Consider the following 24,856-nt stretch of genomic DNA (forward strand, 5'->3'; position numbering starts at 1 on the left):
TCAAGATCAGCTCCAGCAGTGGGCAGGGTGCAAAGCAGCAAGCTTTTGTGCAATTTTAAGTTTGTAATAGGTATTAGGTTTATGCAGTTGAATAAAAACATATACATGGTGAAAAATCTCCTCCCCACACCCGTTCTCCATCCATCCATCCATCTGTTCCCCCCCTACCCCTGCAACACAGCTGGCCCCTCTTATTCATATCTTGGGTGTCATGCCAGAATTTCTTTACATATATACCAACGAAAATATATTCCTCCCCACCATTCTGCCTCACAAAAGGTAGCACACTCTATGTACTGCTTTGCATCTTGACTTTTTTCACAAGATAGCTTGGAGATTTTTTTCACATTCGTCCATAGAGAGCTCGTTCCCTTTTTTAACCCATAAAGCAGCATGCTTTTTCAAATGCTTGAATGTATTTGGCTCTCCAACTTGTTGACCTTCAAAATCTATTTATGAAAAATGTTCCTTAGTAATCGAACAGGAATATAAGACAAAAGTTATGATGACAAGAGCTTAGTGTTTGCAGAAAACAAGGCTTGCCCTGTTCTCCCCAAAAGGGGCAAAGATAAATGTGTTTTAAAGAGAAAAAAATTCCTTTGTTTAGTTCATAGTGCTCTAAGCTCAAAGTGGGGTTCAATAATGTGGGTTTTCTGGAGGTAGATAAAAAGGCTGGCTGTCCCCTTGGGGGCAGGAACATGGCCACCTGCATAGTGAGAATGAAAAGAGTACCTTCAGAAGTCTGGTCTCCTCAAAGGTGGCCCCTTCACGTCCACCTGATATCATGAATTTCTACATTAGAATCACCCAAGGAGGGAGGATAGAGTCCCAGAGAACCCTTGTTTTAAATCCTGCATTGCCTGGCGAGCACGACACATGAATCCATCATCAGTCAACAAGGTGCGGGGCCTTTAGGAATCAGGCTGAGGACAGACCAGTCCTGGGGAAGGTGACCCAGGAGAGATGCGAGCCTGGGAGCTGCTGGGATAGAGGGCAGCAAAGAGTCCAGTGGCCTCCAGGGCAGAGTAAGGCAGGTGCGAATTCAGATCTGAAGACGGAGGCAAGTTGGAGAAAAAGTCCACCTATTCTGATTCTCATCCAGTCAAGGCCCAGGATTAAGGACAGGAGACATGAACCCGGGACAACACTGAGGCCCAGCCCAGAGCCAGTGGCAGCTGTCACCTGGGACCCTGTTCTCTGTGGACCTGAGCATCTTAATAACTCAGTATGGCTCCATCATTCATCAGTTTGCTGAAACACTCTGAATCACTGTAACTTTTAGCCTAAACCATCTCTCAGCCAATTAAGGTCTATTACGTTTATTATGTGCTGGATAAAGCGCTATTTCATCTTTGTTAAAGAGCTCTACTTTGCTGTGAAATGCTATATATGTAATATGTTATTGTTGTTATTATTATTATGTGGCCGCACCACACAGCTTTCGGGATCTTAGTTCCCTGGCCAGGGATCGAACCTGTGCCCCCTGCAGTGGAAGCTCGGAGTCTTAACCACTGGACCGCCAGGGAAGTCCCTGTAACATATTATTTTTATTAACACTGTCCTTATGATCAGGGGCCCAACACCAGAAACTCTGCTAGGGGGACGGCTCATGTTCTCCCTTCTCCAATCCCCCCTTCCCAAATTCTGTCAGAAACACTATAGATCTGTCAAACACACATGAAATAATTTATATAAATTGTGAACCAGAAGCCTCAGGTCTATTTATTCTGACAGAATGTGTGAATTACACATTTTAATTAAGATAAGAATACCCCTCCCCCCCCACTGCCACATCCGAATAATCTATATTCTCCTCCCCCCACATCCCTAACACCAGGGCCAAGCCATCCATAACAAATACCATCCTTTACCAGCAAGAGATGGAAGACATTCTTTTGGTGAGAGTCTTAAGCCGGTAACCAAATAATTCTATATATCTTTAGGTGTACAACTTCCCAAATTTGGTTTCAAGTGAGCAATGGGAAAAAGAATACTTACCATCTTCTGTACAAAAATAAAGTCTTTGTTGTAAGTGGCTAGTGCTTTATTAAACAGTTTTCTTTCTAGGGAGGTCCACTTGTCCGAACCTACAACAAAACACACATTTCATAAAAAACAGCTCAGTTCTCCTCACTTGTGGTTGCTGGTTCACTTAGTTAAGTTACAAACTACAACTGTTCAGCATGTGATAGAATACATATCACACTCCTTTCTGAACAGGAAGTGCAGTGTAATGGTTAGGAGCCCTGACACCTGGGTTCAGATCTCAGCCGTGGCCTTGACCTTGGCAAGTTATTGAGCCTAAGACTCAGTTTTATTACCTACAAATGGGAATAATTCTGATTGTCTCCACCTCTTAAGATTTCTGTGAAGGTTAAAGAAGGTAATGCCCAAAAAGTGTCTAGCTTAGTAACTGGAAAATCAGGAATGCTTAATGGAGTTTAGCTACAGTTTTTATGTAATTAGGATGAGCGCAAGCATTCACGTAGCAAGTGATCCTCACATGTGCTGGATTCAGCAGTCTTCACCCTCAAGATGTTCACAATCTAGTGGGGAGAAAACCAGGAGGCCCTGCATTCAAGGTGATGATTGCGAGGATGAAGGGAGGGGTCGGGTGCCGATGGGAACCCCACTGTGGGAACACCACACTCAGGTAAGGGCAGCCGGGAAGGCTTCCAGGTGGAGAGAACACCTGAGCGGGCTTTAAAAAGACACAGAAGCAAGTCAGGCAAGAAGGAGATGGAAGGGAATTCTGGGGAGAGAAAGTGGCATGTGCAAAGTCAGAAGCAAGCAGTGAGAGAACACATGTCATTCATTCGTTCATCCATTCGGCAGATACTTATTAGGTGTTTACTACATGCAAGACACAAGGGGAAAAAAAGCTAATACTTATAAGTGCTTACTATGTGCCAGGCTCTAAAGTACTTCACAGATAGTAGTCATTTGGTTCTACAGACAATCTGTAAGATTGGTATTACTGCTACCCATTTTACAGATGAGGAAATGGAGGTGTTCAAGAAATAAGCAGTAATCCAGTACGGCTCAACTACAGGGTTCCAGCAGAGGGAAAGCAGATGAGGCTGGGAGGTGAGAGGGACCGGTTCCTGACAAATCTGCAGACCAATGAAGAAGAGGTCCTGCAGTGCCAGGCTGGTGCATCTTGCCTTGCTGGCTGAACTTGACATTCATGTCAAAGCAGGATATGCAGATGTTTACAGAGAATGGTACTGGCCTATTTCCAAGGCAAGTCCTATTTCTGGGGGCTCAATCACTGTGGCTGGTTTGCAGAAACTCAGCCTCACTCTAATTTTTTGAATTCCCTGTATCTCTGATTCTTTGGATGGTACATGGCTGGGCTTTTGATAAGCCTCTACTTTTCAGAGCTGTAATCCCCCAAACTATAGCATTTTTCCTTCCAACCAGAACAAGCCCAAGATTTCCATTTTGCTATGGTTGACGGAGGGGCTAAAGTAAGAAAACCTGAATTACTTCTTCCCTCAAAAGGCTGAGCCCAAATCACTCAAACAAGTGAAACCACGCCTGGCAGGCAGGCAGGAGGCAGACAGCCTTGGATCCTTGAGAAAATATGTGACTCAGTGATGTCAGCTCAGATTTCTGAAATAAACACCTTCTCTGTGTGACTCCCTGATGGGTCCTTAAGCCAAGAGCTCTGGCTCCAGATGCAGGATATGCTCTCCACAGCTGGACTGCTTCAGGCCTCTATAAAAGTAGGGCCACCACCTGATTTCTTTGGTTTGTGAGTTTCTCTCTTTACTTCTAGAAGGAAAGCAGCTTTCTGATTAACCCTCGGAAGAAGGAAGCCTCTTCCACAGGTTCTGGAGACCAGGACATCTCTGGTTGCGCAAACCATCGTAACAGGGAGAAGTGGGGCCAGAGGTTTGGAGAGGCTTTGCTAGAGTGGATGTGAGCAGAGCAGGTCGGTGGGGTTTGGAGCTCTGGAGCACTTGCATCACCATTCCTCAGTTTCTGTCCAACACTCAAGGGCTTGGGGGGTCCCAGCTCCCATTTGCTCCCATTGCCCAGAGGCAGAGACAGAAAGAGCAAAACAGAAAGGCTGAACCAACAACTGAAAGACCAAAGAGGAGTCACGGCTCCTTTTAGGTATCCATTAAAACAGCAAAGAGAGATCAGAGAGGCAGTGGTGTAAGAGGAACATGATGGGGACATGTCACACTAGCTGAGCCCCTGGACAAGCATATAGGGAGGTTGCTGTGCTGCCCTGATGCAGGTCTAGTCTGTGCAGCTCTGGGTTGCACCTCACATAGGAAGTTAGGGAATATTTTGCTGATGAAAACCCCCAATTAGATGAATGAGAATCCTTTCCACCCTCAGCCAGATCCTACGTTTCCCAAGTCAGAGTGCAGCTCTAAGCCCCCGTGAGACACTCACAGGGCCACGCAACCTTCTCAGGCCAGCACCCAGCCTCTATGGTGGACACACTTTCTTCCACCCCACGCCAAGCTTGTCATCTGATTACTGCCCAAACCGTAGTGTTAAATCCCCAGGTCTGTCTACTTGTGAGAGGTATGTCCCTACACGTCCCCAGATGGCCTTCCAGCTGTAACCCCACAGAAGGTGAAGTGACCTCCTGGACCATCTGGTATGGGGGATCCTCAAGCCTCACGGGGGAAGGAGGTCTCCTCCCCATCAACTCTTTGGTGGTTTTTAGGGCTGCTGCTCTGTGATGGGGTCTTCAGTCTTCCCAATCCCAGAGTGTCCACTCCACACCACCAGTCCTGGATTGGAAGTGGGCTGCACCCTCGCACTTTCCTCTCTGTGCTGCACCCCACCTGAGGGCCGGGGTGGGGAGCATGTGCTCAGAGGGTGAGAGATGGCTCCTCTACGTAGTCCTAGGGTCTGCACTTTAGCGCACGTGACTGTGCTGTGCCTGCGTGTCTGTCCAACAAGGGTGTCCACAAACTGAGAGGCAGAGGCGGGGCCAGACAAGCCCATCGGTTCTCACGCTCCATCTTCACCGCACCCTGATCATGGGATCGCCCACAGGACTGAGAATCCACTCCTGGGCTCTTGGGCTGAATTCCCAGGCTGAAGCCTGGTATATAGACATAATATCTGAATGCACTTGTCCCAAATAATAAAGTCACGGTGCTGTGATAAAAGGGGTGACTTTAATCAGGAGACCTCAGGCTGCGAACCTGGTTCTGCCACTCACTCCTTCTGGGACCCCTGCAAGTTTACTTCTCTGAGTCTCAGTTTCCTCTTTTGTGACTTGGGGATCCTGACAGTCATGCTGTGACTGGCAGCGTTTAGTCCTAAGTATGTGCACAGAGAATGTTTTAGATCTGGCCACTCAGACGGCAGATTCCAAATCAGCCTGCAGCCGTGGGACACACGCTGTCCCCTGCTGACGTCTGTGGGCACTCATGAAGCCTGCCGGTTCCTGCAGCGTTCCCTGTCGTGTGTGTGCTCACCCACAGCCTTACTCTGGGCCACCTGTAACTTGCAGCCTTCTCCTCCCTGCCCCAAAATCCTCCTGTAATCCCGACAAGGCTCAGCGTCTCTCCTCCTGGGGTCTGTCTGGCAGGAGCATTTTCCTCATTCTTGGACAAGGTTTTCTAAGCCAGCCCTCCTTGGATTCTATTTCTTGAACAAAGTCCAGATAAAATGCAAAACCGAGGCAGGGGGCTGCCCCAACTCCTCACCTGCCCTCCCCCTCTGAGATCCCTGCTGTCCACTCAGCATGTCCCTGGGGTCGATGGGCTGATGACACACCCTCCCCCCGCCCACTCATCCATTCTCCCTAGGGATTCCTGGCTAGTGGGCTATTATCAGCAGGGGTCCCTAACAAGACGATTAAGGCTAATTACAAAGAGCCTAATTAACTGGAGGAAACTGGTGCTGGAACAGTATCCAGAGGAAAAATGTTCTGAGCTTCGGTTGCTGGGAAACAGGCTCCGGATGGTGGCGAAATTTGGGGCAATCTATAGCGAATGCAGGCAATTAAAAAGAGACATGGAGGGGTGAGAGAAAGTTTGGGCACAGTATGTTTTAAAGAGGGCCTTTCTGTCTTCCTTTCAAGCTTTTAAAAACTGTTCTTGATGCTGTTGTTATAGCAGTTACATAAGAAAGACACGTTCATTGTAGAAAAAGGAGGACCTGTTTTTACACCAGATCTTCATTTCCGTGAAAGGTTTTCCATGATGGGTGAAGGCTGAGTAATTTTTTTAGGGGTGCAGGAGAACTGGGTAATACCAAAGTTCCCTCCGGAGGCCAAAGGCAGGGAGGCCTTGATCTGCATCCAGAACCTGAGCTTGTCCACTAAGCCTCTTCTCCACAAGTGCCATGTCAGGCAAAGCAGCAGAGTGAGTATTAACTCCGTCCCTGCCCTTCAGGGGATCCCTCCCCAGCTAGCGACATGGGCTAAGAATGCCTGTGAGATGACTTCACAGCTGCGCTTCTTGCAAAGGAGTCTCTGGAGAACGTAATTCTGTCTCTTCACCAAACTGGGGCAGCTTCCAAGACAGAGACCAGGCCTCCCCCCGACTGCACGGGTATATTCCCTTCAGGTCTCTCCCATCTCCGGAGTCAGGTCAGGGCTCAGGACCCAGTGAGCGCTTGGGCTGTGGTGGGGGCCCATAGTAGCCTCCGCTGAACCCTTGCCAAGGCTCCCAGGGCCAGGTGTGACACCCCTCCACTCCACGCCCATCTGCAGGAACGACCGGCTCAACGGAAAAACCAAGGACGCCGGAAGCCCTCTGATCACAGCCAGGCATCCCTGTCACCCTGACAGCCCCACGCTCAAGCCTTCCCCACCCAACCCAACGGCTGACCGGGAGCCACTGCAAACAACCGCTGCCGCTCATGGGCGGAGGGTGCGGAGAGAGGGCTGGACCGGGCACCTTGGTGTGAATTAGAGAGCCTGGGGGCCACTGCGACTGCCCCCTTCCTCTGAGGATCTTAACAGGGCTCTTCTGGGCTTGCCAAGCTGCCCCCAGATCTGGGCAAGCTGCCCACCTACACTGATGTCTGTCTTGGGCCCCAGCACTGGTCGCTCTTTCTTTTTCTCACTGAACTGCTTGGGATGGGATGGGATGGGATGGGATGGGGTGGAAGGGCAGGTCAGGAGGGAAGTGATTTTCACAGGCTCCTGTCTCTGTCTCCCCCCAATTCACAGTCTGCACCCCTGAACCCAGACTTGCCACCTTCCCTCCAGGGCACAGGCCAGGGAGGTCTGACCTCTCTCTAGACAACTGGGAGCCTGGGGTGCAATTCCAGGGCCGGAGTCGGGTGGGAGTGACACTGGCCACAGCCGCAGAGCTGGAAGCAAAGGAGATTTCAGAAGACAGTGTCCCGGCGAGGCTGGACCTGAGCTGACAGTCCTGCTGTAGAGCAACCCAGCAGGGCTTGGCACAAAGGCCAAGGCAGGATGGGGCCACGGGGGTGGGATTCACAGACACCCGGAACCAGTCAGAGGGTGGGGCAGTGAAAAGGAGGGCAGAAGGGGGTCGCGGCTGGTAGCTGGGACACGTGACGGGGGTAGACTCTGTGGCCTCCTCTGTGGTCTGGAAGGGAACTGCCAAGGGGATGGAGTCAGGCCAGACTTCAGAGATCTGTGACCTTTGTCCTTTGTGCTCATAATTCTAGAAGATTCTCTGGGGCCCAGTCTGTGATCACTTCCTGGAGAAGACAGATGACTGGCAGACCTAGGCGAGCACCCTTTTCTTGGGGACACACAGCTAATGGGACACCAACCCTTCACACCTGACAGCCCCACCTCTCTTGTCTCCAAGGGTCAAAAGGATTCTGGAAGCAACAAGAGTGCTTCCTGGTCTGCTTGTAGGGGAAGGGTGCAAGGGATGGGCAAAGGATTTCCCAGGAACACCCAACCCCCAAAGATCAATGAATTTTAGCAGAGTTTAGGGCCTTCTAGTTTCAAAGCTTTTAGTACTATTTTAAGGTTGTTGTTTGGTGTTGTTTGGGGTGGAAGTGGTTTCTAGCCCATAGCTTTCCCATCTTTTTTATGTCATGACACACACTAAAAAGATCACAATACCTGCTTGGCATGTTGGGAAGAACTGGAGGGGATTTGGGGACCAGACGAGGCTGCTCACAGCTGGAGCTGAGCAGCCCAGAGGCGCCGGCCACCCCAGTCACCCCGGGGGCCGAGGGCAGCCACAGCAGATGCTAGGGAAGTCTCCCCGCTAAGCAGAGAAGCCTGACCCAGGCTCCAGGAGGCTGGACGGCCCGTCAGGGTTTAATGGGCAGCAGATGACGCTGGGAATTAAGAGGATTGAATTGTTTCCATGGCAGATTAGAGAGAACTCCCACATCTTCTACCCACACTTGGGGCAGACACCAAGCAGGAAATGATGGAGACAATATTAAGAAACTGGCTCCTTGAGGCCACGGGGTTACGTGATGGATTTCTTATCCAATGTGTCCATTCTGTGCTTGCCTAGTGCCAGCAGCAGCCTGTGTGCCGGGAGCGATCCACAGGCAGGCATCCCGGGCTTGCTGTGCTCAGGTGAGTGGCTTCTGAGGCCTTTCCACCCTGTGATGACAGGCAAGAGGGCCAACTCGGGAGAGGAGCCCGTTCTGCAAGGCAGACGGTGGTGGGGTCACAGGGAGCCCCTGAGAACACGCCGGAACCTGCAGAACAGCCCTCACCTGAGGCCACATCTGGCCGCCTGGACCGAGGACTGGAAAAGGTATTTACTGGGTCCCCAAGGCCACTGAAGTACTTAGCACCCATCTAGGCAGGGTCCCCTCAGGCACCAGGGACACCTTCAAATGATTAACAACCAAGGGGCATTGGAGGAGCCAGCCCTCTCTGAAACAGAGAACCCAGGCAGGTTCGTGGAGACCCCCAGAACGGACAGGGCTACTAGTTAACGGAAATACAAACGTTGACTTCAACTTCATTGTCCCCGCAGGCTCCCCAGCCTGTTTCATTCTCTCTTCACGATTCTCACTACATTCAACTCTCCAAGGTGTGTCCTCCTTCCCTCGTATTGGTGATGCCATTGTTAATCCACCCCCTCCTAAGAGAGACTCGTATGTATATGTACGTGTATGTGTACATGTACATGTATCTGTGTATGCACACGTATACATGTGCATGTACACGTCTTTCTCCTGCCATTAGTGATCTGTCATTTAGTAACTGCCTACTCCTCAGACTCCAAACTGCACAGGACAGGACCCTATCTACATCTGTCACCGTCACTTCCTCATCTTAGTGCTCAGCACAGTTTCCCGTACATACGAAGTGCTCACTAATTGTTCAACCAATGAATAATAAAGCTACTAGACTGTGCCAGGCATTGGGTTCCATATACTCTCTCCAATTGTCACAAAATCCTGCAAGGGATGGAGTATGAGCCCCATTTTACAGGTGAGGAAACCAAGGCTGCAGAAGGCCACGGGGTGTAGGCAAGATGTGAACCCACGTCTACTGATTCCAAAGCGCAGGGGCCGCTGCGTGCTGTTGCCTCTGTGGTCTACCCTCTGTGGCTCTTCCTCCGCGTGCACCGATCTCACTGCTGTACGTGTGGGCCTTGTCCCCTGTCGCCCAGCTCTTGGCACACCCATGAGGGGCAGGAGCCCAGACAGACAAATGCCCAACAGAGACCAGCCAGCGGACACAGCTGCCCCACCACCTACACCCCAGAGGCCTTGAGAGCACAAGCGGCGCTGAGGACAGAACGGGTGCTATCTGTTATTAAAAGGGGACACAACCAACACGCAGACAGCCCGCTCTCAGGAAGCAAGGGGGGCACAGGGCTCCGGGCAACCTACCGGCATAGTGGTAATTTGCTAAAGGGTGACATTTTAACCTGACTGGCTTCCGCAGCAGCAGCATTTCCAGAGCAGCCTGCAGACCCATGGGAGAGAAAAGGCGAGAGTCAGTCACGGGGCTTGTGTCCTCAGAAGACCATCTGCCTAACAGGGAAAACGAGCCAGCATTGCAGGGCCCGGGGTTGGGGGGGCTGGAAGGAAAATCAGAGGAGACTCCCCGATTTGGGGGTCTTCCTTCTGGTCAGCACCCAACAGGACTCGTCATTCTAATACCTCCTCCGCCCATGCCTGCAGCCAGCTGGTCTTGTCAGAAAAACACAAGTGGCAGCCAAAACCCCACTCCTTCCTTGGTGAGGGCCCCAGCTTCAGAGATATGGTGGAGCCTCCTCTGTTTGGAGGCTGAGTCTCTGAGGAAATGAGTGGGTGATTTGGAACTGTTTTTTGCAGAAAAATCACATGTTTCATTACAACTGAACATCAACAGCTGTATTAGTAACAACTGTGCTACACATTGTCCTTCCACGGAGCCTTGCTAAATAACCCTTTCAAACCTACGTCCTTCAGCCTCACTGACTTTGTTAAAAAAGTGGTGCAGGTGGAGTTGAGCTGTGGATGGTTTGGGGATCCCAAATCTTGCTACTCCAAGTGTCGTCCATGGGCCAGCAGCACGGGTATCCCCTGGGAGCAGGTTAGAAATGCAGCACCCTGGGCCCCACCTCCAGAATGGCTGAATAAGAGCCTGCATTTTAACAAGACTCCCTAGGTGATGTGCGTGCACGTTAACAGTTTGAGAAGCACGGCTCTGCAGCACTGATCTTAAAAGGTCAAGGAGAGTTCTCCAATGTCCTAGAGAACCCTTGAAGGGTATCAGTAATCTCATGAGACGGTAGTATTGGGACATTTGTTTACTTTCACATTTTCATAAAATCAAAAAAGCAGGAGGTTAGCTCTGGTATAAGAATCATGTATTTACTAAAGGGGAAGCTGAGGCTAGTGACGAAGTGCTCCAGCCAGGGGTCCAGGTTGAGCAGGCAAATGGTCAGCTCTGATTCTGGGAAAAGGGCACCAAAGTTCTGGTTTGGGGATGCCAGGGAACTGTGCCAAAAGTGGAAGAATGACACCAGATGGTGCACAGCGAACATTTCACTTTGGTTAGGGGAGCAAATGGTTCTATGAACGTCAAACTGGCTGATTTCCAGGTAGGGAGGAAAGACGAGCAGAGTATGACAGGCTATTTTAGGCCAAGTCTTGCTTCGGGAAGGCCTTCTACTTCCATCACTGCAGACCTGTTTCCTGATGTGAATTACAAGACTGATGAAAAGAAATTCTAGTTTCCCAAAACAGATGTTGCTATCATTATTACTTAGGAACAGATGTGTAAACAGAAATCCAACTGGAGGTTTTCTGCAGGCTTTCAAATCCTGGCCTACTCTTTGAGATAAGGAACATGGGAGGCACACCAACTGGTCATCATCTTAAGAGTTGGTTGTGGGGGGCATGAAACAACACAGAAACTTGGTAAAATACTTTTCAGAATTCCGACATGAAGCATATGAACTGGGAAGCCTCCTTTTCACAGTTCCTTACCATCACATCACCTTTGGCCTCGAAGAGAGAGTGCAAAGCAAATTCAGAATTGGTCCCTCCACCTGGCAACGCACTTGAACAGCACAAATTCAGGAGATTCTCCACTGTTGGGAACAAAGAGAGGCCACTGCATCAGAGAGAGCTCAGGGTCACCGGGAAGACAAACTGATCCTGGAGCCAGAGGCCCCGGGGAGAGAATCCAGCCCTTCCTGCCCAGTTCTTCCCGTGCTGCCAATACCTCTTTGCTGGAAGTCATGGTTTTCCAGCTCTGGCCAGGGCTTCCATACCAGTGTGGCCTTGTGTGTGTCCTGGGCCAGGGCAGAGACATCCTGGAGTTCTGGGATCTCCGCTTGGAATCTCAAGCCAATGTTGATGCGTCTTTAATCACAAGAAGAAAAACAACAGTGTGGTCTTCAATTTGAGACCAAGGGCAACTGTCAGGGACTTGAAAAAGAAGGAAACCAGTTCCTTCTGCAAGAAGAATGCAGGGGCATTTCCTCACAGTGTGATCTGAAGATTCCAGGCATGGCCTTTCCACTGGGATAAGGAACAGCTTTAAGATTGGGGAGAGATGCTGTGGGGAGCAAGGGAGAAGCCTGCCTGGGGCTTCAAAGTTCCCTATAACTGGGAGAGGGAGGGTCCTAATTCCAAGGGAACAGCTGCCCAGAGCACGGCTGAGGGTACCACTTAACCAAATGGGACAAATGCAAAGTGCTTATTCCATTTTTTAGCCCTTTCAGACCACTTTCACATAAATGATCCCATCTGAACCTCACCAAGACCTGTGATGTAAGCAAGGCGGTGATAATTATTCCTACTCAATAGATGAGTTAACTAAAGCTTAGAAAGGTTAACTTGATCAAGATCAAATAACAAAACGGTGCTGGAACCAGGTTTCCCGATTCTTGACTCAATCTACTCACCACTCTACCATCTGGCCTCTTCTGTGCTTATCCATGAAAATAACCAGCTTTCTCTTCCATTATACCCCCCAACTCAAGTACTCAACAAGGCCACTTGGAGGATCAGCCAAGAATCTTAGGGAGGGGTTGGGGGATCAAGGGCATTTGGATGGACCCTCGTGGAGAGATAGGCACCCTGAGACAGATGTCTCAATGTCATTGGGGATGTGAAGGCATGTGGCCCCAACCAAACTGGCTCATGGAGTCACAGATGGGGACGCCTGGTTCTCCAAACACAGGGTCCTTGCTTTTAATGTGTTTAGTCTTTAGAAAAAGCCTTGAAATACTGGCAGTTACAGGGAAACAACAGTACTTGAGAAATACCACGATCCTACATTTTCTACAACTTCTTGCCCAGTGGCCACTCTGATGCCAGAAGCACTAGCTACACTTCTCAGAGCTCCCCACCTCTTTTCTAGGCTGAGCCTTCTGTTCTAAAGAATAATTGGCTTTTCCTTACGGTTCGACATCAACGGTCTGCTCTCCAGGCCCTGGGGTGACTGTCACGTTGCTGCCATCGATGCTATCTGAAGCACAAAAACCAGGGGTCACTGGTCAACAGAGAAGGGTACTGAAGAAACTAAATGAGCAGTTACCTAAACAGTCATGACAGGGCCCCTCTCCTACCCAACCCATGCCGGAGTTACCCCAGCAGTCTCTGAGGAGTTGGATGGAATGTGGAGCAACGTGGCTTAGCATTTCTCCACTTCTCACACAGGGTAAGGAGCGGCCAGCTGCCCCACTCTGGTCTGCTAAGCTTTTATTTATTTATTTTTAAAATTATTTAAAAATAATTTTTGGCTGTGTGCACAGGGCCCGTGGGAGCCTAGTTCCTCGACCGGGGATTGAACCCAGGCCCTCCGCAGTGAAAGTGTGGAGTCCTAAGCGATAGGCCACTAGGGAATTCCCCTATTAATTTGTCTTATTTCTATGAAACTATTCTTGCTCCAGAAAGTGATCCTGGCTACAGGCCTCTCCTGCTTGATCTTTTTTTTTAAAAAATAAATTTATTATATATTTATTTTTATTTTTAGCTGCATTGGATCTTCCCTGCGGTGCATGGGCTTTCCTAATTGCGGTGAGCGGGGGCCATTCTTCGATGAAGTGCGCAGGCGGTGGCTTCTCTTGTTGCGGAGCACGGGCTCTAGGCCCGCGGGCTTCAGTAGTTGTGGCACACGGGCTCAGCAGTTGTGGGTCGCAGGCTCTAGAGCACAGGCTCAGTAGTTGTAGCGCACGGGCTTAGGCGCTCCGCGGCGTGTGGGATCTTCCCGGACCTCGGCTCGAACCCGTGTCCCCTACATTGGCAGGCGGATTCTTAAGCACTGCGCCACCAGAGCAGCCCTCCTGCTTGATTTTTACACAGCATGCTAAAATGTGAAGGTGCGGCCTTGCATATAATCCCATTTGTACATCTACTTAGTACATTTATTTTGGGTGTCTTACACGGTTATCCACAGCACACTTCAACTGTTTTTCCTTATCCCAAAGAAACTCTGATTATCGCTCTACGCGTTACTCTCCGCGGCTAGACTGTGTTTCCCCTGAGAAGTATTCTTTCTAGCACCTAGCCCACTGCCTGGTACACAGAGTCGAGCCACCGCCAAGGTCTGTGGAAAACGAGACAGAATGGGAGGCCTCCTGGGGCAGCACCCGGCACAGTCGGGGTGCCGCCCCCCGAGGTTGCGGAGGCGGGGACAGGGGCGACTCACTGGGGCGGCAGAGCAGCACGCGAGGCGTGGGCGTCAGGGGCGTGAGGGGAAGCTGCGGATGCGCACCGGCGCCATGGCCGGAGATGAGCACGTTGCTGAAGAGCCCCGAACCCTGGCGCACCGGGCTGAGCATGGGCGGGGGCGTGTAGGGGGGCAGCTCGTGGGAGGGGTCGAGGAGCAGGTGGTCGCCCAGGACGCGCGGGGAGCGCAGCTGGCTCTGGTACAGGGTAGCGCCGGAGTGTGAGGCGGCGAGGCTGGGGGTGTAGGAGGGCGGCGGCGGGATGAAGAGCGGTTCCGGCCGGTGCCGGAACTTCTTCTTCTCCGGCGCGGTCTTGAGGGCTTCCTCGGCTTTGGCCAAGCCTGGCTGATGCTTCTTGGGAATTTCCTACAAGGGGAAGAATGATCCGATTCAAATACTTGGGCTTTTCCCACAGGCCCTTTCCACAGGTTGAGGGAAGGGGGACTGCTGTCCTAACGGGGACCCCTCCTCCCTTCCACTTGTCTGACCCCAGCATCCTCCGCCTTCAGAAACGGCCACATCCACCTCAGACGAGGCGAGATCTGGTGGCTTGATTAGGGAGAAAACTTTGGTTTTGGAGGAAATCCCTCATGTCTGGAGAGGGATGGGGGTGGTAGGAATAGTGGGTGGGCAAGAAAGAAAAAATTCACATTCTTTATTGCTTATCACTGCATTCCCATCTGGTGAGTGGAATCCAGCTGAGTGGGCCCTTTAATTCTCCACTGCTCCCCGGGGACAGACATCGGGGACAGATAACACATGTTCTGAGAAGGCGACAGAAGAATCTATTCAGGGAAGCTGGGCAGAGGCTGTGGGGCAGGAAGAGGGGGTCAGGCCTTGGCCAAGGCTCCCAGGGCCAGTGACCCACACTGGGCTCTTCTTCAAGGTAACCTTAGGGTTGAGGAGAGCCATCCCGGATCTTTGAGGCCCGTCTCAAGTGCTCTCCTAGAAGTGGATCTGGTGAACCGCCCCCCCACCCCACCCCTCATTACTGCTCCCAGCACTGGTGGCTTATCTGTGGCAAACCCTTCTCATAGGTTGGTTTCCTGTCAGCAGTGTTAGTTTATTTTATTCCAGCAGAACCAAGCATCTTCTGGAAGGAAGATCTGCCACATGGATACAGATATACTAATAAGTAAACACACGCACGGAAAGAGATAAGCAGGGCATGCCAAAGCCAAACACAAACAGACTTGGTTGTGTGCCAGCATCAGCCCAGAAAAACCGAGAGCTGGGTGTGGCTGGAGCGGCAGCCGTGCGGTTGGGAGGGGCTGTGAGGATACCTGCAGAAAAGTTCTGGGCAGTCTGTGGTCCCCTCCCAGGCCCTGCAGGCCAGTGCTTGTCACAGCTGTGGTCCCTGGCAATCCCTGTGCCCAGGGTGGCGCCTGAGTAGGAGGCAGCAGGGGGTGATGGGAAGGGTTGGCCATGGTCATGTGACCAGCCTCCTCCAGGCCATGTGACCTGCCCCAGTCACCCCTCAGCTCTGGGCTCCTCTACCTCAGGGCCCCTTCTGCTGCCTTCAGCACTTCAGGCTGCCCCTCCTGTCTCTCCCTCAGCTTCATCGGCTTCTGGGGTGCCGTCCCGGCCCCTAGGAGGGGAGTCTAGGGAAGCAGAAAGGTGAGGAAAGGGGAAGGGGCAGCGGGGTCCTCCAGGCCCCCAGGGGGCTCTCCTTAGGTCAGAGAGCCCCAACCTGCTTTCTTTCCCCACCAGAGGGCTCCTCACCACCTGAGGCTGAGGTGGAGAGAGGGGGCTGAGGAATGGGAAGAAGGTGCACGTGCCCCCCAACTTGGGGAGCAATCCTGACACTTCACACCCGGTTCTTGGGTAACTGATGGGGTCACCTGAGGACCCTGAGTGACTTCAACCCTGCACTGGAATCCAGACCTCTGACCACAGGGCCAAAGGTCCCTTTCGGGCGTTCTCTACTTGAGCCTCTGGGTTCTGTTACAACAGCTCTAAACTGGGACTTTCCAATCCTCCAGGCAAGGCTCTGAGACCCTGGGCCAGGGAAGGCCCCCGGAATATCAGACCTGGATGTCACTTGGGAGGAAGCATTTACAGAGTTCCAGCCAAGCTGGAGACAGGGCCAAGCGGTGAGAGGTTTTAAAAGCTCCCCAGAGAGGTGACAGTCACTGAGGAGGCCAACACCACCCCTGCCCCCCAACCCCAGATCAGGGAGAAACTGAAGTTCTGAGAGGGGAAGGGTCTCGGCTGTCTGCATCCCAGATGGCTAGGAGCGGAGTGGGGACTAAAACACAGGGCTCCTATTTGGACATTTTGATTTCTTTATATTAAGTGTCAGGACCTTGCTCACACTTACTCAAGTCCTACCTACATGCTTCCATTTCAGCTTATCTCCTCACAGTATCTCTCTCACCCTTCCCACAAAACCAAGTTCACCTCTGCCTTCAGAACCCTACTTGGAACTCCCCTCGTGATGGTCTTCTAAGCAAACTCACATCAAACTTCCCTTGCCTCTTCCCAGTCCCTAATGACCTTAGATCCCCAGGTATATTCCCCACCAGCCACACGCAGGGCATTGCTGCCTTGCTCTGTCTTGAATTTGGGTGGGGCTGCTGCCTGGGGCTCTGACCCCTGTGTGACTACAACCTTACTTTCTCCAGCTTCAGGCTGAGAGTTTCCAAAGGGTAGAAACAGCATCCCTTCCACCAAATGAGGAACTTCCCTGGGCAAAGAGGGGGCTTGGCTGTGTCATTTCATCTCTCTGCCTGTTGCTGGCCCCCAAGACCTGCCAGCTGATGAGAATCCTCACCTCCAGAGGTTCTCCATCTGTCTTTCCTCTTCTGAGCCCTGATATTACATAGAAAACCAAAAAGGCTCTTTCTGGATTTTTCTAGTTCTGTTAATTATCCTGCCTATCCCTATTCTGGCCCAACCCCACTCGTGCCTCCTGGAATCCCAGCACCTACCTATTCTGTGAGGACAAATGTGACTCAGCACACTACTCTGTGGGAAGGGGACAAATCTGATGTAGTGAATCACATGGGTTACAGACTCCCCAGGGGAGGGGAGGAGGGAGGGAGAGAGGGGGAGAGGGAGAGAGAAAGACAGAGACAGAGAGAGAGAGCGAGGGAGAGAGAGGGAAGGAGAGTGAGAGAGATCTCTGTCCCAGAGCCAAGCTAAGCTGCTTGGGTGAAGCACTCGGAACTTGAGAAAGAGAAGAACAGTGAATAAGAAACACAAATCTCTTTGCTTTCTTGAGACTGGGGGTCGGGTGTCTCAGGGGAATTACTGTGGGAATCTTAATGAATCCGGTCCTCTGAGGGTATTTATTTACACAGGAGTGATACTGAAAATATTAAGCATCTGGTAAGGCTGACTGACCATCAGAATGGATGCCAGCGCTACTGCCTGGAGGACCTGCTGTGCCAGGGGTTGCGTCTTTGGTTGCTGGATTTGGGGAGGTCTGGAGATCCTGGGGGAGGGGCCAGGACCCTGGGCAGTAGCTATTTATTATCTGGGACAGTACTTCCATATTTTAATAACTGTGATCACCAGCTGAGTTATCACCTCTGTTTAATCTAGGAACATCTTCGGGTCTCTCAGAATCTAACCCAGACCATTAGCCTGGTAGAGTGCCAGGTGTTTACTGGGTGGCACGCAGTGCGGACACGGATGGGATTCCCAAGGTGGCCGCGGGGGGCTCAGTGCGGAGAGGCCAAGCCACGTCTGAGCTCAGGCCAGTGGCCCTGGCAGAGCTGTCCCCATCTCCAAGAAAGCAAAGGGATGTCCCCACCCCAGGCAGGCAGGGCAGAGCAGCAACTCACAGCAGGCGGGTGGGGGGCAGCCCCTTGGGGTGAGTGTGGGGGAGAGAGGGTCATCCTCACGAGCACGGGCATCTCGTCGTCCGACATCGAGCTGGCTGGCTTGTCTCTGGCTGAGGGGGCGGCAGCGACGCTGTTGGCGAAGCCCTGAGAGCTGGGCTTGGGCGGGAGAAGCTTGACAGGGACAGACACGGGCATGACCATAGGTGTGAGGCTTTCCGCCTCGGGTGGGAGCTGCGGTGGTGGCGGAGGCGGAGGCGGCAGTGGCGGCTGAGGCGGAGGCGCCGGGGCCTTCTCTCCTTCCTCCTACACAGACAATAAAGGCTTTGATCCTGGGCTGAGAGCAGCTCTCATGGGGGGGGTGGGGGATGCACTTTGCTCTTCCTGAAATGTTCCTGGACATCATGCGTGGGTGACAGAGAACCGCTGCAGGGTGGTTTCCTTCCTGCCAGCCTGAGTCCCTCGGCTCCAGTGATGCCCGTTGGCAATGGACAAGGCACTTGATTTTCTACATTAAAAATTCTTGACCGTGTATCACTTGTATATTAAAGCAAATAGTGAAGAAAAATTTTTGTGTGGCTGTCATTGCTTTTAAAGAAAAGGACATGGACTTATAATCAGGCCAAAAAAAAAAAAAAAAAACCACATAAGCTCTTATGCAGGACCTTTTAATTCTATGGGCCTCAGTTTACTCATCTGTCAAATGGAGGAAAAGCTCTTTTAACTGGCATGGTTGGGAGACGGAGTGACCTGGGTCACATCAAAGTTTTTGGTGAACAGAGAGTTAATCCCATAGACTTAAATTAAGATTAACAGCATTCAAAGAATTGAGAAAGTTCTTTGAATTTTAATCTAACTCTAAAACTGCATGGGTAGTTCACCACAAGGGTATCCTACCTGGATAATCCTAAGGGCATTTAAAGGTCTTTGGATGCTCGAGTCTACCGCTAGTGCCCTGGTGAACAGAAAATGCTGGCTGGGAGCCCGATGGTCACACTAGCTTTCCCTGGCCATTGACTATGGATCTGGAAGGCCCAAGGGACCCTGGTCTTGAGTACTTCAAGCAGCAGAAGTTAAAAACAATATTGCATCTACATGTTTTCTTTGCTGTCTTCTCCAGGAGCTGGAGAGGCTGGGATCCCCTAAAAGGATTTCTACCACCTCAGTTCTGGACTCTTGTTCATGAAGCCAGCGGAAGCAAAGACTGTGTGACCTGGCTGGCTCCCAGCGTCAAAACTTGAGTACTTCCGTTAGGGAACGACTATGCCTCCTCAGGTTCCCCGAGTGGGGCTCACATCACTCTCTGATGGCAGCAAAGCAAAGCAAGCAGCACATGGCCTGGGAAGGACTGGGGGCTGACTCCTGCTCACCTGTTTGAGGCTGGGGGAGGCCCTCATCCCCCCATGGGACCGCATGTGGCCGTTCAGGGCAGGCAGACTCTTGAACTCCTTCAGGCAGATGGAGCATGTCAGCTTGTTCTTGGCATCAAACTGCTCCCCAAACACTCCTTTTGGTTGGCCACTGCTCCAGGGTAGGACCAAGTGGAGAGGACACACACGTTGATGAAGGGAAACAGTGACTCATCACAAGACCTCACACCCCACAATTAACCCATTTCATTCATCCAGAGCTCCCATGGCCATGGCCCTACTTGTATCACCCCAATTCCCTTCAGAGAACTAAGCCCAATTTGCAGATGGAAAACTGAGGCTCAAGAGTAGGAAAGGGCGTGCTCAAGATCATGCAAGAGTTGAACTAAACGTCTTTCTTCATTCCAGGCCTTCAGATGCTGGGTTTTTTCCCACCTCTGGCTTATGACCCTTCTAGAATCAGCTTCAGCTCTCCTCTTCCAGAAGTCTTCCCTTAGAGACATGGGTCTCGGTCTTCTGGTTCAGCCTCCAGGTTGCATGTCTTAGTTTGTAAGGTTCTGGCTAAGTCTTTATTTACCAAACCCATGAGGGGAGGAAACAAGACTGTACTATTCACTGGGGCATCCTCATAGCTTAGTTCCATGCCTAGCACACAGTAGGTACTAAATAAATACTCACTGAATGGACAGAGGGCAGAACATGGGCTTTGGAGTCCATCCCAGCATCCCTACTTTCTTGATGTGCAACCTTAAGCTCTCTGAGCCTCAGTTTTCTCATTTGTAAAATAATAATGATAATAATAGTTAACAGTGGTTGAGTGCTTACTATGTGCTAGGCACATGGTAATCATACCAACCCTCATTGAGCTACTTTTATTACATATGATATAGAGTAATAATAAGCACTCAAAAACAATAGCTGCTATTATTATTCTTATAAATTTCTTCGAGGAATTGACTTTGAATTTGGAAATGAATCATGAGACAATTCAGGGAAACCTTCCAGTCTCCCAAAATGCCAACAAGCCTCCATGCATCCATCCTACCTTGAGTCAGGGGACCCTGGCTGGGCTCTGCCATCAGGTAGGTGCATCTGTTTTGAGCCATGCAGGACACCGGAAGAAAGAAGAAAAAAAACAAATGTGTTTCTGATGGGAGGAGTCCTTGAGCAGTGGGAACCCCAGGGCCTGCACACTTCTAGGATTCTTTCTGCTCTCTGCCTCACGCTGACCGGGCTCACAGATACGCACGCCCTTGCCCTTCCACACCTGAGGCTTCCAGACTTCTTTCCCCTGATGTTCCCTGGCTTGGGGCCACGCCCCCTCACGGAGCCCCGCCAGCCACAAGCCCACCGGGACTCAATCCCCCACCTCCTTCCTTCCTGTTCTCCCTCTCCACCAACTCTGTACACAGACAGGCTCCATTCCCGAATGGAGGGCTGGACGACACAGCCTCACGCTGGGAGACCTCAGCTTTGGCCATGTCATCTTATTCTTATATTCACAAAGTCTCTCAGTTACTACAGGCCTGAGTCCTAAACAAAACAGCGTCAAGGGGACTTCATGCCTAGTCTTCAACCTTCATCGGAGCCCTCTCTCCATCTACCCCAATCCTATTCAAGGTGCCCTCCTCCCCCAACCCTGTTGTCACTTGAGTGTAGCAATTGGGACACGCCAAGGCCTGAACGGTGCCCAGGACACAGTAGGTAGTTTTGTGATCAAATACATTTTGGAAATAATCAAGGGTTAATGACCGTCACCCTCAGGCTGAATCTGGCCTGCAGACATGGTTTGCTTGGCTGGACTGTTTTAAAAAATCCTAAGAATGTCATTAGATGGGACATCTGCTCTCTAGCCCACACAGTCCTTATTATCTCATCCCAGGCCGTTTTGCTTATTGACTTTACCTGCCTGGATCCTCTGGGCAGCTAAGGTTTTCACCTCTGCAACTACGCAAGGTATCCCCTTGGGGAGATGTGCAGTGCACATGAGCGTATTAAAGCCTCTGAGAAGCCCAGCAGCACCGCAACCTGTTTCACTTTAAGAAACCCCAAATTCGTTTATCCAGAGAACCCATTCCCCTCCTCCCAGCAATATCCATTCAACATTCTACGGAACTCCTATTCTGGGCATTAGACTTTGAGAAATGCTATCATAATGTGGTCTCCCTCCCAAAGGGGGAACGATTTCATAGGAAATTCCCTAAGGATACAGACTTAAGGGGCACCAGACACGGTGGTGGTCCCTGGGCACCTGATCAGGCCTTGACCGTTACATGCATCATTCAGGACCTGATATGGTGTATTGGCCATCTCCTTAGTGAGACTGTAAGCTCTATGGGCAAAGGACTGAGTCAAAATTGCTTTTGTATTCCACAGCATCTGGTTAACGTTTGTGGAATAAATAAAGAACAGAAGTGTTGGAGGGGTTTGGAGAGCGGACTGGGCACTGCATAGACTCAGCTCTGGCTGGCCCATGGGCACACTGAGACACCAGGAGAAACAGCCACTGTGAGAATACCTGGGGCCACACGGCACTGGGGGACGGCTGCTGGTGCTGAGGCCCCATGTTGTTGAGGTGGATGCCACTGGGGGACAGGAGCGGCCGGTGGGGGAGCGCACTGCTGACCCTGTTCAGGTCCGAGCTTGCCGTGTCACCCATTCCTGTATCTGGAGGCCCCAGGTCCCCGTGGGAGCTCAGCATGGCCTGGGCCTGCCTGTCGCTTGGATAAGTCTTGGGCTGACCGTCCTCAGGCTGCTGGTGCTGGGGCAGGTGGCTCTGCTGGTACATGGGGTGGCCGTAGGGCTGCTGGGGCTCCTGGTAGTAGTACTGGGGCACAGAGCCCAGCTGAATCAGCTGGACAGCGTGCGCCTGCTCCGGGGTGTACTGGTGGGGGTCCCTGTGATAAGAAGGGGGCTGCAGGTGCATCTGTGGCTGCCGCGACTCTGGCAAATGCTGCATCATGGGTGAGGACTGGTAATACTGAGGTATCTGCATCGAACCCTGCCGCTGCTGCAGCTGCTGGGGCTGCGCTGGGCGAATCTGCTGCTGCTGCTGCGGCTGCATTTCTTGCACTGACATCCGCGGCTGCCCGGCTTGCTGCTGTTGCTGCTGCGGGTAATACTGGTGCTGCTGCAGCTGCTGCATGTGCTGGGACAGCATCTGGGGGGCCTGCAGTGACTGTCCTCCCTGCACTGGCATCTGGGCCAGTGGCTGCTGGTAGTCATAATACGGGTGCCCTTGGCTTGGGTGCGGCCCAACCTGAAGAGCTGGTTTGGACAGCCCGCCAGTGAAACCAGGGTGAGGCTGCTGGGGCACCTGCTGGTAGCGGGAAGGGAGAGCCGGTGCTGGGGTCTCCATAGGCTTCTGGGACAGCAACTGGCGGAGGGCGCTTTCAGGGGCTCCGTCCATCACCGCTGACTGGGTGTGCAGCACCTGGGCCATGTTGTTGACCTGAATTCGCAGGTTTTGGTTGGCAAACACCTGGGTGAAAGAGTCTAGCTTGTGCAGGACACCGCTGGTGAGCTTCTGGGTCCGGATCTCGCTGGCCTGGGAGTAGGTGTACTGGTAGCCATCGGTGGGCTCCGCCTGGGCTGGAGACCCCCACGTCATGTTCGAGTTGGTCAGGTTGCCACGTAGCTGGACATGGTTTCCAGGCCCTGCATGGCCTGCCCACCCTCCCTGCCTTGAGGAGTCCACTTGGCCAAGCGTTTTGGAGCCGACAGGCAAGCCCAGACCATCCCGAGTGTCTTGAGGGAAGTGGGGGGAGATGGGTGATGCCTGAGGGGCATCCATTCCAGCCCCGGGGACTGTATTCCCATAGTTGTGGTTCAGCCCACCGTGGACGCCAAGTGGTGGCTGTTGGTAGAAAAGGTTCTCACCACCGTGGGCCACGTGATTGGTCTTGTACAGTTGCTGATCCCCCATGGTGCCTGCCTTGATCGTGAACGTCCAGCCACAAAACCATAAAAAAAGATCAGTGACACAAACCCGAAAGGACTGAAACCCTGAGAAGCAGAGAGAAAGCGTCCACACTACTCCACAGCTGACATGTCCATGACTGTGGCTGGAGCCAGGTGTTCCTGTTGGCCTCTACCACGCATGTGCAGGGCGGGGGGTTTTACATCCTCACCCGGGCTGAGGTACGGACCAAACACCACCGTGGTGAAGAGATACTGCTCACACCTGCAAGACGAGATGCAAAGGACAGGAAAGGATTTACTTGGATGTTTTGCAATGAGCAACTGTATCTACCACAACCCATTATGGAAATAAACACAAAACAGGAGCCTGGATTAGAAATGGCCAGTTTCATACATGTCACTCTTTTACACTGATTCTGCAGATCCTGACCCCCATGTGAGATATGAACTCTCTTACTTTCAAGCCATTGCTCAACGGCTCATTAGTTCATTGATACGTTAATTCATTGTTTTGCTCACTGATTAATTCATCCATTCTTCTGGAACCCTGCTACTGAAAGCCCAGCACTATTCTAGGTCCTGTAGGGGATATAAAGAAGTTTAAGACATTCATTAATCAATTCATCTGGTCAAAAAATTCTTATTAGACATAGACATCTACCAAGTGTAAGGCACAACGCTAGAAAATCATTAAGACATGGGCCATCTCTCAAGGAGCTTACAGTTAGAAAAGGCAATTGGCCACATGAATAACTACAGTACAAGGAGGAAAGAGACGCATGTAATAAAATGGTAAAAAATAACAGATAAGGAACTCATAGTCTGGAGAGTGTATTTCTAGCAGAAGAGCAGAACCGGAAACAGTTTCAAGGAAAAGCAGTACACGTGTCAGTACACAGCTACCTGCTTCCTTGGGGTCCCTGCTCAGGGAAACATCTGTGCACAGTGCTGACCAGCTGGTCGGAAGCGTATGATGTGGCCTGACTCAAAATAATAGGCTGAGCCAATCAGATTCCCTCTCTTAGAAACATGAACTAGGAAATTTTGAGTGACTGGTCTAGTCTGATTTGAAGCCATACAGGTTCCTCTGTGAACTTCAAACTGGGGTATGTCAACCCCAGGGAGTACACGAAGACTTTCCAAGCACTATACACACACATTCAAAGCTTTAAGAGAATCAATTTCCAGATCCTCAACTTCCATAAAAACCCTTTTCTAGAACTGATGGGTGACAGAATTGCAGGACATTTGGTCCTGTCCAAAACATCCATAAGACATTGGGTCCGTAAGATATTTGGTCCACGTCAAGAGGTCCCTGAAATTTGGTCTTATCCAAAATGTCCATAAAGCATATTTGGTCCATGCCAAATGGTTTTGGACAGGACCAGATGTCTGCTAACCAGTGACAGAGGTGCTACACCTGCTCTTTCACAACAGCCCTCCTCCTTTACAAAAGAAAGACAAACTTCTTACTCATCCCATCCCAAATCTTAACTGGGCTTATGCCCCAGGGATAACTCCCCCAGCCGCCACACGAGAGGGCACAGAACATTGAAAGTGAGCAACACTAATAAATAAGTAGTAAATCTTCTTTGCAAGCTGGGTGGTTTCCAATTCTTTTTTTCATTAGGAAGGCCTAATAGAAGTAATTAAAATATAATTGTTAGTGATATATCACTATGTGATTTCTGGTACATAACTCAGAAGCAGATCAAGAACTGAG

The 24,856-nt window shown here is 51.2% G+C and overlaps 1 protein-coding gene across 16 annotated transcripts in view; it reads right to left on the reverse strand.

Moving 5' to 3' along the window:
• The window catches only part of TRERF1 (transcriptional regulating factor 1), a 197,977-nt gene that overhangs the window by 14,890 nt on the left and 158,231 nt on the right, over nt 1-24,856 (reverse strand). For 12 of the 16 annotated variants that reach the window (XM_082345955.1, XM_082345950.1, XM_082345956.1 and 9 more), the window contains 10 exons: nt 21,731-23,395; nt 20,258-20,304; nt 19,213-19,363; nt 17,846-18,148; nt 14,039-14,423; nt 12,790-12,856; nt 11,606-11,745; nt 11,368-11,471; nt 9,781-9,856; nt 1,999-2,087 (listed from right to left, as the gene is read on the reverse strand). In XM_082345955.1, the coding sequence (XP_082202081.1) occupies nt 1,999-2,087; nt 9,781-9,856; nt 11,368-11,471; nt 11,606-11,745; nt 12,790-12,856; nt 14,039-14,423; nt 17,846-18,148; nt 19,213-19,363; nt 20,258-20,304; nt 21,731-23,137 (2,769 nt within the window). In that variant the 5' untranslated portion in view covers nt 23,138-23,395. The remainder of the gene's footprint in view (nt 1-1,998; nt 2,088-9,780; nt 9,857-11,367; nt 11,472-11,605; nt 11,746-12,789; nt 12,857-14,038; nt 14,424-17,845; nt 18,149-19,212; nt 19,364-20,257; nt 20,305-21,730; nt 23,396-24,856) is intronic. The other 4 variants (XM_082345945.1, XM_082345944.1, XM_082345947.1 and 1 more) reach the window with 3 other exon arrangements.

This window comes from Balaenoptera borealis, assembly GCF_965194805.1.
Source record: "Balaenoptera borealis genome assembly, chromosome: 12".
Classification (NCBI taxonomy): domain Eukaryota; kingdom Metazoa; phylum Chordata; class Mammalia; order Artiodactyla; family Balaenopteridae; genus Balaenoptera; species Balaenoptera borealis.